Below are 15,097 nucleotides of genomic sequence, written 5' to 3' on the forward strand. Positions count from 1 at the left end.
CAAGCTTGTAAATGGTAAATAGTATTATTAAAAAAAATAGAAAATGGAAAAGATTATATGAAAAAGTAAAGCACACAATAATTACAAATTACAAATTATAGTTGATAAATTAATATGGACCTAAATGATCACATAAATTTGTTATTAAAATTATAAATTAAATTTATACTGTAATATATTTATTTAGTGTGTTTAGACTCTTCAAACACTTGATTTTTGTTAAACTCCTATGGATAGGACTCGGGAGTGTCCCAAAATGTTGATTAGAGATTTTGAACCCAAACAAACCTTCATGAATAAGAGATCATGAGTTATATTAAAATCTATGTTTTACTCCACTCCATGAAGATTACTCTTTACATCAAACCAAAACATCAATTAGTTTTCAATATAGGCGAGTAAAGAACTCTAGATCCTTTATTTGATAAGAGACTTTACTCATTGAGTTAACTAGAAACCCACTTATTAGCATTACCACATGGGTTTCTAAGAAATTGTTTATTTACAACCCAAAAGCTACTTTATCTATTTTAATAGACCATTTAACAATATACCCAATATCTCATTTCTTATTTTAAAATACAATGCATTAAAGTAATAGTATAAAGTATAAACTACTCCATAGAATAATATAAATAAACATCTCTCTCTCTCTCTCTCTCTCTCTCTCTAACTCACTCTCACTCACCCAAACCTAAACCCATATCAACCCGTCCACTACCCTCCATTTAAACTCATACTAAAATCATCCTATCCATTGCCCACGAGCCAAACCAAATCAACCCAACCACCACCACCAACCAAAGCAATTAACCATAACAACCACAATCGCCACCACCACATCACTGTCAACAATCAAAATCTATTAAATCAACTACGACCAAAACCTAAACCCAATCTCACAACCTAACCACCATTAGCCTAACACCCAACAATCAATAACTCGATGGAAACCGAACCAAAACCCACAACCACAATCTTTGCTTATTATGGCATTTTGAGATCGGTGGAGACTTCTCTTTTCTGTCTTCGTGGAGGCTCGATGGTAGATCACAGAGAGAGAGAGAGAGAGAGAGAGAGAGAGAGTAAAAACAATTTTAAAAATAAATAGACACTTGCTACAATAACTTATGTAAGATTTTACTATAGCAGGTGATTTTTTTTTTTTTTTTTTTTTTTTTGAGAATAGACAATTGGATTTTGCTTTTTTTTTTGGGGGGGGTAATTTTTTTTTTTTGGAATTTTAAAACTTTGGATAATAGGGTACTCGCATTAGTGCTTGTACAATAGAATAAGATCACATTTTAACTAACAAAATTTAAAATTCATCCGACAATGTAAAGTTTTGCAAAAAAAACCATGGTTGTGGTAGTAAACCGTGGATACATACAATATCACTGTTCACAATGTATTTCAATATTTTATTTTATTCTCTATCTTCTTTTGCTCTCACATCTCATCATATTATCTCCCTCTCTCTTTTTATGAAGATAATAATAATAAATGAACGAAAAATGATTTTATTACAAATAAAATAAAATATAAAATAAATAATACATGTAAAATAGAAAAATTAAGTACTTATATTAAATGTCTGATTGAGATCCGCTTATTTTATTGAAATTAAAATTTTTTTGCTGAAAGTATTGTAAATAAAGGTAAAAATTAGTTGAAATAGTACAGTAAAACTCATAAATAGTAGCAAAAAGTATAGCAAAGCTCATAAATAGTAGCAAAAAAATATTGGGTCATGCTAACAAGTACCCTTAGGACACTCATTAATAATTCACTTCAGGAAAGTATAGATATCGTTTTTATGGAAAATGAAAAAAAATGTCAAAATATTAATTAATTTTTTTTCATTCCCCATAAAAACTTTCTTTAAATAGATTATCAATAAGTGCCCTAAGTGCATTCGTTAGCATTTTCTAAAAATATTAAATAATAAAATAAATTGGTCTTTTAAGCTTAGCTAAACAGTCTCTAAGAACGGACAGAAATTTCTAGACAAGTTGCTACAAATGCTCTAAAAAAAACTAAAAAGATATGCACCCCACCTAATAAAGTCCCACGTGTCTGAACCCGGTGAGCTGTCAAGAATCCAACAGGCCACCGTAGGTCCCACAAAGAAAACTTGCCACCTAATTGCCATCACTCCCCGCCACGTGTCATCGCCAACCCAACTAGATTCGTATCTATTTCTTCGTCGCGTACTCAACACTCTCTCTCTCTCTCTCTCTCTCACACACACATTATACAGAATCTCCCCAAAAACTTTTTTTTTAAAAAAGAGAAATAATTTAAAATTTTTTCTTTTTTGATGATTTCGAATTTTGAAAAGCTGTAGAGAATTTTAAAATTTTGCTTTTTGATTCTCTTTGTCTATAATATATGGCTTTTTTCACTGCTTCCTCTATATAATTCAAGGACATCAAAACTAGGGTTTTTCTTCTGCTTCTTTTTAAGATCGATCTCTCTCACTCCCACTCTCACTGTAAGTTCTTCTTCTTTCTATTTTTATTTTATTTTTTATTTTATTTTATTTTTGTTGATTAATGAATGCCATTGTTGTTTGATATAGTATATTGTGAATTTTGGACTTTTTTTTTTCTTTTCCTGTTTGGTTTTTGTTTGTTGAATAACGGAGAAAACAAAGCGAGTGAAAGTTTTTTTTTTTTTTTGAGTTTGAAAGTGCTCTGTTTATGAAATTTCACATTTAAAAAAAAAAAATTGTAGTTAGTTTTTATATTTATGTGCAGCTTAATTTTCTAATTTTGTATGTGTATTGTAATAGTAGTGAAGCTGTGACTGTGAGCACTAATTGCTTTGTGTTCAAGTCTAGAAAATTATTAAATATTATTGACATAAATTTGAACAACAAAGGATTTTTGTAACTTAGGTGAATTATCTTATATTTAAAGCTGTCATTTGAAAGTTTTTATAGGTGAAATTATTGTGTTCTACAGGTATTTGGATGTTCGCTTTGGCCCCAAATTCTGATCAACGCGTAAGATTTTTCGGTTAACACCTTGGGATTGACAGGGTGGAGTAATTGCATTGAGTAACATATTTTCAACAAATTGTTACTCTTTTTGGCACTATCAGTGATTTGGTAGGATAGCGAGTTGGGTTTGGAAGTGGTTTTCAGATATTGTAAATGATAATACCATATTGGAGGATATATATATGTTGGTTGTTGTATTGATTGAATTTGGTTGTTGTTGTCATTGATTTGGTGGTTGCCGCCCATATCTGTGTATATAGAATAGGTAAAAGTTGTATTGTAAGGAATGGATGAGTATAGAGATATTGAGATGTTGCTTCCCATTTGGGGCAACAAGAATCCTACAGATAGGTTTTTCATTATATCTTGTTTTATTGCTGCCCTAGTTGGAATTTTGACTATAGCCTATACAGCTTTCCAGTGGAGGAGAAACATCAATCTAAGTTGGACAAAAGCCATAGCCAGGTCAAAGAAAAATCCAAAGGCAAGACACAAAGTTCCTGTAGCTCCTCATACTTGGATTCTAGAATCTGTGTCTCGCGGAAAAAATTTAAATTGTTGTGTGTGCTTGAAGTCCATGTCCCCGTCGCAAACTCTTGGCCCCATGGTGGCTTCTGATAGTTTTATTCACCGTTGTCACATTTGTGGTGTGGCAGCGCATCTAAGCTGCTCTTCTAGCGCCCATAAGGATTGCAAATGTATATCCATGATTGGATATGAGCATGTCATGCACCAATGGGCTGTTCGATGGACAGAGACCACAGATCAACCTGATGACACTTCTTTCTGTAGCTATTGTGAGGAACAATGTAGTGGGTCTTTCCTGGGTGGATCCCCTATATGGTGTTGCTTATGGTGTCAACGACTGGTACATGTTGATTGCCACAGTAATATGTCTAATGAAACAGGTGATGTTTGTGATTTAGGCCCATTCAAAAGATTGATATTATCACCTCTCCATGTTAAGGAGTTATCCTCAGGTGGATTTTTGAGCTCAATAACTCATGGAGCCAATGAGTTTGCATCTTCAGTTCGTGCAAGTATCCGGAGTCAGGGCAAGAAGTACAAGAATGGAAATGAATCCTCTATTGACACTGGAAATAGTGGTAGTACAGGAGACATTTCCACAGAAAGTACAGCTGATACTCACCAAATGGTTAATGGTTCTAATGGAATAGAGGAAAACTGTAATGGTAGCATGAATGTGGAGGTTCAACATCAAAATGGTGATGGAGACAGCAAACTGGATCGGAAGCCCAGTTTCAAAAGAAGTTCGTCAATGAATCAGAAGGATGAGACTCAGTCATTGAGGATGAAACAGAGATATGAGATAATTGATCTGTCTCCAGATGCAAGGCCCTTGTTAGTTTTCATCAACAAAAAGAGTGGGGCTCAGCGTGGGGATTCACTTAGGCAACGTTTGAATCTACTTTTGAATCCTGTTCAGGTCTGATTTCTTTATCACACAATTCCTTGGGTTATTACTTTTTGGGAGATGTGTCAACTTTTTTCTTCATCTTCCTGAACAAGTAGAATTGGAAGTATCATCTTAATGCCTTTGGTTGAGATCATGATTTTTGAAAAGTTTTAAGATAGATATTCTCAGTGGAATGTGTATCCCTTTTCTTTCCTTTTATTGGTAAAGCAGTTGTAACATTCCAGTACACTCAGAGAATGACGCACAAGGTACTTTGTAGCATGGTGAATATACAATACATTAACTTTGAAGTATGTTAAATTAGAGTTGGGTTCAAAGTCACACCTGCTGTAACACTAAGCAATGTTATACCACTTCATAACTTTTTTTTGAGTCTAATATTTTGACGACTTCACCGTTGGATTATATGTTCTTTACACGCATGCCAAGTTTCATGCCAATTGAATGTGTTACTATTCGATCCATAAACTCATCTTTTATGCATAATTTTAAAATACAAAAACTTGAAATTTAAACATTTGATAGATGACATATTTATAGAGATTTGATCATTTTGAAATTTTACAAGCATCGAGGGTATAAAATGAAAATGTAATCCAACAATGGATTTTTCAAAATCCGCATTTCAATAAAAAAATAAAATAAAAATTAAGTTTTGTAACATTGTTTAAAATTACACTAGGTTTAACTTGAACCAACTCATTAAATTATTACAATATATAAAGCTATGGAATCTGCCATTTATTTCTGTTGAATTGATATTTTTGTTAAAATAATGGGATTTTGGATATGTGGATGATGTCTGAAAGATTAATTAATTTTCCCCATTCGAGGTGGCATGATGTGACTTTTTGTAATTGTAATTGTAGGGGGTTTATACCTTGATATTACCTTTGTTGAAATACATTATAGTTTGGTCACGATCATCACTTATGGTGCCAACTGGATGGTATTAAGCAAGCTCATTTAACAGGACAGCTATATGTTATTTTTTTTGTGGAATGACTTCCTTTTAGTCAGTGGGAGGCATTTGAAAAATTCATAATGTGGTCAGCATCTTTGGTGTAGCATGCAACCTTAAACTATCAGTGTTGAAATGTTATCAACTTGGATCATGTTTGATATGCTCTCTTTTATCTGTATGTCTTATTTATTTATTTATTATTATTATTATTTTGCCATTTGATTTTTATCAGGATTTTCCTGGTGCATCTTTTTAGGTTTTTGAGTTGAGCTCAGCACAGGGTCCAGAGATGGGTCTTTATTTATTTAGAAAAGTGCCTCACTATAGAGTTCTTGTATGCGGGGGAGATGGCACTGTTGGTTGGGTTTTAAATGCCATAGACAAGCAAAATTTTGTTTCTCCTCCTCCAGTTGCTATTCTTCCTGCTGGGACAGGAAATGATCTTGCCAGGGTCCTATCCTGGGGAGGTGGTTTGGGATCAGTGGAGAGACAAGGAGGCCTTTGCACAGTGTTGCACCACATTGAACATGCTGCAGTAACCATTCTTGACCGGTGGAAGGTGGCAGTGTTAAATCAACAAAAAAAACAGCTCCAACCACATAAATTTATGAACAACTATCTTGGTATGTGAGTTTTTTTTTTTTTTAATCTTTTTCTTTTCTTTTCTTTTGCAGTAACTGTGTATACTTATTATAATGCTCATTGTAATTTTGTTGGGTTTACTTGGTTTATTCTGAGTTACAAACCTGACCATGTTATCATCCTAATTTTTCTTTTGAGTATTGCAAAGTGACCAATCCAATGGACCTGTGAATATTTTGGTTGGGTAGATTATATATATATATATATATAGGCATACAACTTCAGGGTGGGTCCAATTACATTCAGTTTCTACTACCTGCTTCATATGATTTATTTTCCATTATATTTTATACCACCCCCCCCCCCCCCCCCGGGGGCGAGTGTTCTATGACACATATTCTCATGCATTTGATAACCAATTCAACTTGCATTGATTACAGGAGTTGGGTGCGATGCAAAGGTTGCTCTGGACATTCATAACCTACGAGAAGAGAATCCAGAGAAGTTCTATAATCAGGTAACTTAAACTTCAATTATGATAAGTCTTGAATACTTGACATATGAACTTCCTATTTGGAATATACTAGACATTACATGGAGTTGTCCTGAATCCAAATAGTTGTTTACTTATAACCGACCCTAAACTTCCTTTTGGATGGAAAGGTATATGCTTTTCTAGTTGTCATGATTTGCATCGGAGATATTTTATCACATTAAATAATTTACTTGAAATTTCACTATGATATATTTAGGGAATGAGTAAGAAAATAACACCTATGAACTCTATCTTAAATAGCATTTCCATGGGTTGAAAACCTATTAGATGCATATGTAATTTATCAATATTAAAAAGAGAGAAAATATGTATTTATATGGTTACTAGCAGTTGTTAAAGATAACGAATATTCCCCAAGTTAGGCTTGGTCATTGCTATCGCGAAGCAAATGGTTGTGCAGATTTTCTTGCCAAGAAAGGGCTTACTGAAGCTGGAGACTTTTTTGTTTATGTTGATCCTCCTTTGGAATTGATTGAGCTTATAAACTCAGATTGCTCAGGAATGTATCATAACAGGCTTTTTCGTGATACTTTGTTGTCCCTTTAGTTTTGCTGTTAATGAATTCCAGTTTATCAGAAAAAAAAAAAAAAAAAAATTTTTGCTAGATCATCTAAGTTGCAGTCTATATTATTTGTTCTTGTAAGCTGGTGCAAAGTTTCTNGTAGAAAAAAGGTGCCCTTAAAGCAGATGAGAAATTCTGGTTCATAAATGGTATAGGCCTGCTGTAGGCATTTTCAGTGCAATGTTTCACTTGAAGTTATAGATGATTAACTTGAGATTAGTCAATTATTAAATGAATTTTTTCAACTCACACCTTTCATCCTGCCAAGTATTGGTTTCTAAAGTCACTTGGTTCATTGGGCAAAAAATCAATTGGTTTGAATTAACACCAATGCTTAAAAACGAATAAGGAAAACAAACTCTGATCTTTCTCTGTTTATGTTATGTATTTATAATGTATGTAATTTTGTTGGGTTTACTTGGTTTATTCTGAGTTACAAACCTGACCATGTTATCATCCTAATTTTTCTTTTGAGTATTGCAAAGTGACCAATCCAATGGACCTGTGAATATTTTGGTTGGGTAGATTATATATATATATATATATATATGGCATACAACTTCAGGGTGGGTCCAATTACATTCAGTTTCTACTACCTGCTTCATATGATTTATTTTCCATTATATTTTATACCACCCCCCCCCCCCCCCCCCGGGGCGAGTGTTCTATGACACATATTCTCATGCATTTGATAACCAATTCAACTTGCATTGATTACAGGAGTTGGGTGCGATGCAAAGGTTGCTCTGGACATTCATAACCTACGAGAAGAGAATCCAGAGAAGTTCTATAATCAGGTAACTTAAACTTCAATTATGATAAGTCTTGAATACTTGACATATGAACTCCTATTTGGAATATACTAGACATTACATGGAGTTGTCCTGAATCCAAATAGTTGTTTACTTATAACCGACCCTAAACTTCCTTTTGGATGGAAAGGTATATGCTTTTCTAGTTGTCATGATTTGCATCGGAGATATTTTATCACATTAAATAATTTACTTGAAATTTCACTATGATATATTTAGGGAATGAGTAAGAAAATAACACCTATGAACTCTATCTTAAATAGCATTTCCATGGGTTGAAAACCTATTAGATGCATATGTAATTTATCAATATTAAAAAGAGAGAAAATATGTATTTATATGGTTACTAGCAGTTGTAGTTCTTGTAAGCTGGTGCAAAGTTTCTTTCCATATGCATAAAGATGGGAATCATTATGCTTAACATGAAACTTATTTATGAAATTATATGGAGAGTAGAGCCCATTATGCTAGCTAAATTGTCTACGAAATATCATAATTTCAAACTTCCAAAATTTTGTTGACATATGCTTAGAAACAGATCTAATTGCTAAAAAGGTTGTTGACATGTTATGACTAGGCACAAATCTACTTATATATAATAATAAAAATGACTAGGGACAAATCTAATTGCCAAGTCTTTTAATATTTTAATGAACTTTTTGTTGTTGAGCTCCTGACTCCCTCTCCCCAAACAAGAGAAAGAAAAAAAAGGAGTTGGTGTGTGTGTGTGGTGGGGGGGTTGGGGGTGGGCGCGATAAAACCTTTTGCCTATGCAGACTATTTTCTCACAATTATTATTTATTGTTTGGATGATTTTATCTTATTCTGATTGTTAATTTTGACTTACAGAAATGAGTAAAATATATGTGCAGTTTATGAATAAAGTTCTTTACGCTAGAGAGGGTGCCAGGAACATAATGGATAGGACATTTGAAGATTTCCCTTGGCAAGTTCGTGTTGAAGTGGATGGGGTTGACGTAGAGGTCCCTGAGGTGAGTAATAGTAATTATATGCATATAGAAATGCTATTTGCTTTCAAAGAAATTGTCACCACTGGTTGGGCTTTTAGGTTTTTGGACAGTCTTTAGCATTATTGATGAATTTGGAGGTTTTTTTTTTTTTTTGATAGGTAAACAGAATTTGGAGTATTTATGATCTATTAAATTATTAATATACATACACACTCTAATGGATTTTTTAAATTCTGGGTACTGTTGCCAATGAGATCTAACTAAAACGGAACTCCCTCCAGGGTTTGGTTGTGGGTTAATGAAATATGAGTACATAAAGAAAATATGGGTACCGTAGAGGTAAAATTTTCACCAAATGCAATTGCAATCCTTGTGAATTTCTCTCAACTCTGCTGTTTTCTTTTACAACTTTCTCCAAGTTTTCTGAATTAGAAACAATTGATATGCTTTTTCCCCTTCGCTTGTGACTAAGTGACCCTGAAATTTTTACAAATGTCTCAAATTTTTCAGCTTTCTCTTACTGTAGACGATGACTATAGATGAGAATATGCACTTCATCTCCTCCTCCTCATCCAACTTCTCTTTTGCTATAGAAAACTTGGAAAAATATTAGATTTTTTAGCTATCTTTTTTCCCATCCTCCTTGCCTGCATTACTTCTTTCACCCTCTTTCTTGTCTCTTTTCTTTTGATACATTTTTATATATCTGAGGTTTCTTTATAGACATTTATTGTTGGATTTCTTTGTTTCTTCCCCTATTAACTAATGATTTTGGTGCAAAATTATTGTTGAAATAATTTTCAACCCTGAATTTTTACTGTTCTCAAAATGTATCCCATTACTCCTACAAATTATATGATTATATTGAATATTTGCAGGACGCAGAAGGTGTACTTGTTGCAAACATTGGAAGTTACATGGGTGGTGTAGATCTGTGGCAAAATGAGGATGAAACTTATGATAATTTTGACCCACAATCTATGCATGATAAGGTACTTGAGGTTGTGAGCATCTCAGGGACATGGCACCTTGGGAAGCTTCAGGTAAAGTGGTTTCTTCATCATTCTCTTACTGATGTGTACACTTCTATTTTCTACTTTTGAGAAATTCAATAATTCTGTTAATGTGAAAAAGTTATATATATATGTACTTGATGTATTCTTGTCAAATTCGAATTTCTTTCCGGATTAGGGGGATCTGTATTCTTTTTATTCTCTAGCTGGTGCAGCATGAGGGTTTTTGGAATTTAAGGAAAGTTAAATAGCCCTAGAGTAACACGCTTCATCATGGTGGTGAAGACATAAAGCACTTGGCTATAAAATATTTAATCCAGAGGTGAAGTCAATGCCCTTTTGGCAGAGATACAGAAGTTTATGCTCTATTTGGCAATATTGATTTTCCAGTTTTTCTAAATCATAGGGTCAACAGGAAATTTTTTTTGCCTCTATTTGGATCTGGAATCCTGGTGCTACTTTGGATTTTGAGCTTGTGAAATGCCTCTGAACTGCTTTGTTGTTTGTAAACAGGTTGGCCTTTCTCGTGCTCGAAGACTTGCACAAGGGCAAATGATTAAGATACAGCTCTTAGCTGAATTGCCTGTTCAAATTGATGGGGAGCCTTGGATTCAGCCTCCATGTACATTGGCAATATCCCATCATGGCCAGGTCCCCCTTTCCCCCACACCTTCATTACACTACGTATTTTTATTATCTTTGCAATATTTGGATTTTCGTTACCCCTTTATGTTGGATATCATTTTAAATTCCTATTTTGACTTGGTTATCTATTTGGGTTTCCTTGGTGTGGCGGAAAGTTTATTCGTTGTCAAAGAATTAATGTTGTATTTCTTGTTCACTAAGGAATAGGAATTAGAGCTTTATTATGATAGACAATAAGAGTTAGATCTAAGAGCTTTATATATAGGTATTGCATTAAAAGGTTTGATGGCTTTGGCCGAGTGTTCATTCTCACATGAGGAGGAGGAGAATACTTAAAGAAGAAGATGGTGTGGTTTCTTCAAAGAATTTTTTAGTATTTCTTTTGGGGTTTAAGAACACCCATGTGTGTGAAATAAGAGTTTTATCTATTGTTTGAGTGAGAGTGCCAATAGGTTTTTGGTGCTTTGTGGACTGTTTTTTTTGATAAGGGGCTTTGGACTTGTGAGTGTCAAGTTTGTAAGTTCAAGTTTGTTCTGGGTGTATTGGGATTTGGTTAGTGTTTTTGATAGCTTTTGGATGTTTGTGTCTGTGAGAGGTTTTGAGTTGTTTGTGAGAATATGTTAGTGAGATTTGGTTGAGAGTGTAATTCATATCATTGATGGTGGATTTAGTTGATGTTACCCACGGATGTAGGTATGAAATTGGCTGAACCATGTTCCGTACGCTTATGCTAGTCGCAAATTCCAACAAACTAGTATTAGCACGTCTGCTGTCCAACACTACATTATTTCCATGATTTTATCAATTAATTGAAATTGTTCAACTATCAAGTTGCTGAGAGTTTCATCTACCTGCCAGCACCAGCTTATTTGGCTTTTTGCTAAAAGTGGGTTATGTTTGTACCCAAAAAAAGTTAGGTTTTAAAAACCTGTACTTAGGGCGTGTTTGGTAAATTATAACGGAAATTACATAAGAATAGGAATAGGTATTACAAAAAATACAAGATGTTGTAATGTAACACTTATTACTATTCATTTATTTGGTGACAACGCAATAATAAAACTCTAAAAACAATTGAATGAAAGCATTTTAATCAAACTTAAAATATATTTTAGGAAATATCTTACTCATATAATTATATTTCTTAAAAAAATAATATTTTTTAAATTTGAAAGAGAGATTAGTTATTTTTTATGATTTTTTATTTTCATAATTGTTATGTGCATATGGAAAGTTTGTTTATTTGGAAATATATTAATTTTAGAAATTAATATACCTATTATGTACTTATCATTAGAGAAAAAAAAAAGGGAGGGGGGGGGGGGGGGGGGAGGGGGGAAGAAATAAACAAACAAAATTTCTGTAATTGTTAGAATATTTTTCTCCAATTTTTGCTCTAATCAATTCCAAATTTGTTGATTTCAAAGGTTTCCTGTTGTTTTCTCACTATATTGTTTCCATTTGATGCCTACATCATTTCTTGGTTTCTATGTTGTAAAAATGTTTTTCTGAAACTTTGCTTTTTACTCTACTTATAATCCTCTTTATAATTTGATTGTTTTTTAATTACTTTGGACTCTGCAGGCCTTCATGTTGAAAAGGGTGGCTGAGGAACCTCTTGGTCATGCAGCTGCCATAATCACTGATGTCCTTGAGAATGCCGAGACAAATCATGTCATCAATGCTTCACAGAAGCGATCTCTTCTACAAGAAATGGCACTGAGGCTGTCCTAGAGTTTTTTTTACTAGGTCCTCCAGTTAGTGGTTAGGGTTTTGGTTGCAGTAGTTCTTTTTGATAAACCACTTATATCCATTTCTCAGGTGTCATATCTTGTGGTTATGTACTGCTTCTATGTGAAGCATGCTTGTAAATGAAACCTTATTTTAATATCAATAGGAAGAAGCATTTTGAATCATCTTCACAAAAGTTTTGGGTTTTGACTAAGATACGATGTGAATTAGAATTCAATGTTCTGCACTCTTCTGGTTTGAATTTAAGCTTGGCCTGTTTAAAATGGAAGGCAGTTCTTTATTGTGTTTGCTTCTAAATGAAACCTTATTTAATATCAATAGAAAGAAGTGTTCAGAATCATCTTTACAAAATTCTTGTGTTTGACTAATATTAGATGAGAATTTGCATTCACTGTTCTGAACTCTTCTGGGTCGAATTTAAGCTTGGCCTGTTTAAGATTGTAAGGCAGTTCTTTATTGTGTTGGTTCTCTTTACAAGAGAAGGTACTAATGTATCTTGGCCGTGGATCTAGAGGAACTTTTGATGTTAAATGCTTTCGCTAGTGTGCCCTGAATGTCAAGAAAAAGGATATTAAGTTGTGTATTGATCAAACTGACATTTTTTTTTGTTAAGTGCAGGACCTTGCCAATGGATCCAATCTCTGAGCTAGAGGCTCGCAGGTGTCGAAAGTTGTAACTTGCATTTGGTCCTCTATTCACACGGCTAGAAATTCAAGTTAATATTTTTGGTTGGTAAGGTACACATTTAATTGGATTTTGAATCCATAACCTTGCTTTCAGATTTCTATCTATGAGAGTAGGTGGTTCATTAATTTAATACTGTAATAAATACTGGCCTGAAACACAAATAACTTGATTGAATAGTTCTTTTAACATGCTAAGTTTTCCTGGCTGAAAATAAATACAAAGTCTGCACAAATTCAAGCATGAGCAACGCTATACAAGCTGGATTTTCTTTCAGTTGCATTATGTACAATAGTTGACTGCAAAGTTTGGTCAATCTTCCAGCTAATGAGCTCAGAAACTGGCAAATAGAGAGTTGGTTCTTAATGATCCATGTCAATGATCCTTTTTCTGCTCATTCCTTAGCAATCCTTGTTTAACCTTCTTCCAGAGCCGTGTTACAAATCCTCCTGAACCCTCATTTGTATCTGCCATGCTCATCCTTTTGTCAAGGACTGCACAGGCAGGTAGCGAAGATGAAGCTCTCCATGATGTCTTTGCATTTTCTTTGTAGATACGGCCTAGCTGTTGGCGGTAGAAGGGAGAATTTTTTAAGTGGCACAGGTATGGTGGAGAAGACACATTTGAGGCTTGAATAGCCTTGTTGAGCTGATGGGTTATAGCGCGTAGCTCAAAAGAGTCATATAGGGTGCTGCCATCATGCTTAGGGCTCACCTTAAGATTCTTGATAGGGCTCAGTGTCCAGAACTGGGCATGAGTTTGAGGGGTCCTTGATGATGCCTGTTTCTCCATTAGGAGTTGCATGGAAGTAAACAGGTAGTATATTTGGTTTGAAGCCTCTCATATTGGGGTTGTATTGGATTGAATGTGTTCCTATTATATGTATGGAGATGCCTTGTAAGTAACGTGGTTAGGTGCATGCTCAACAAGAATTTTGCCTTGTTTTCTACGCGTCAAATTTGATATGAACTGCCGTGTTTTAATTATAGGACATTGTGAGAGTTAACTAAAGGCTATATTTGGCGTCACAAACAAGGCCACAAGGGGCACTTTGCTAATGCTGTTCTAAATCGGACAGGAGGGTACAAACATAGGTGGCTTTCCTACTAAAACGTTACCATAAAAGTATCTTACTCATTAGATATAGTGAGCTATAGATACTCCAACCCCACCAAGGCATCAACGAGCACTACGCCTAGTTACCATGAAAACATCAAAGGGTAAATCAATTAACAATTTTTTAAGGGGTTACTTTTGGTAGGCAAGTTGATGATCTAACTACAAATTGGCATGTAAATCAATTAACAATTTTTTAAGGTGTTACTTTTGGTAGGAAAGTATAGTATAGTGCAATTCTTTTAGTTGGATTAAGATTCTCGAGTTTTCAGGGTGATTCCATCGAGTATCTAAAATTTTATTCATTCGTTTTGAAACATGTGTATAATTTATCATGTTATTAACATTTAAGAAAATATAAACCATCACCATTATAATATATCTTTAAAATTATGGATGATGTATAAACCTAATCAATTCATTTTAAGATGGATAGGCAAGATTTTAGGAACTCTATAGTAAGTTTTTTTTTTTTTTTGTTTGGTACTGAGTTACTCTTAAGAATTCTTGAGGATTCTTTTTTTTTTTTTTAGGAACAACTCTTGAAGATTCTAATTCGTTTTACTTACAATATATTAGTTAGAATTTGATCAAACAATAGAATAGTCATTTATTTGGGATTTAATACTTATCCTAAAGACCAATTTAATTTTGTCAGGGGGAATAAAGGGGCTAGGTGGGCTTTTCATTGTTATGATAAATAAAAGTTCTTTGTTCCACTTTACAGGGTAATTAACTAATTATAGGTTGAAACTCTTTCTCAAAAAAAAAAAAAAAACTAATTATAAATGTCTAGAAGTATACTAAATGTGTATTCATTTCTCTTAATAATAGCGGATCTCACTAATTAAATTCATGGTGAAACCTACTATTCATGTGAGAGGAGCGCTTAAAAAAAATCATGTGAGAAGAGAGAATATGCATTTATTGTACTCTGGAGTATTCTATAATTTTTTTTATACTCCATTAATTGCAATTTATCACATATTTTTTTTTTT

At 33.7% G+C, this 15,097-nt stretch overlaps 1 protein-coding gene across 1 annotated transcript; it reads left to right on the forward strand.

Annotated features, from left to right (window-relative positions):
• The first annotated feature begins 2,240 nt into the window (after nucleotides 1-2,240).
• Nucleotides 2,241-12,463, forward strand: LOC112039736 (diacylglycerol kinase 1). Its single transcript, XM_065773435.1, has 8 exons — nucleotides 2,241-2,494; nucleotides 2,967-4,451; nucleotides 5,663-6,029; nucleotides 6,429-6,505; nucleotides 8,791-8,910; nucleotides 9,768-9,932; nucleotides 10,416-10,553; nucleotides 12,132-12,463. Exons 2-8 carry the CDS (start codon nucleotides 3,291-3,293, stop codon nucleotides 12,279-12,281), a joined length of 2,178 nt encoding a protein of 725 aa, XP_065629507.1. The 5' UTR covers nucleotides 2,241-2,494; nucleotides 2,967-3,290; the 3' UTR covers nucleotides 12,282-12,463.
• Nucleotides 12,464-15,097: the final 2,634 nt, after the last annotated feature.

The sequence above is a fragment of the Quercus suber genome, unplaced genomic scaffold, assembly GCF_002906115.3.
Source record: "Quercus suber isolate HL8 unplaced genomic scaffold, Cork oak 2.0 scaffold_75, whole genome shotgun sequence".
NCBI classification, from domain to species: domain Eukaryota; kingdom Viridiplantae; phylum Streptophyta; class Magnoliopsida; order Fagales; family Fagaceae; genus Quercus; species Quercus suber.

Bases quoted from the DNA above. Each gene is read 5' to 3' on its own strand.
- LOC112039736 (XM_065773435.1), top strand. From the start codon at position 3,291: ATGGATGAGTATAGAGATATTGAGATGTTGCTTCCCATTTGGGGCAAC. The intron at 4,452-5,662 runs GTCTGATTTCTT...GCATCTTTTTAG, and splicing joins TACTTTTGAATCCTGTTCAG to GTTTTTGAGTTGAGCTCAGC. The intron at 6,506-8,790 runs GTAACTTAAACT...ATATATGTGCAG, and splicing joins CAGAGAAGTTCTATAATCAG to TTTATGAATAAAGTTCTTTA.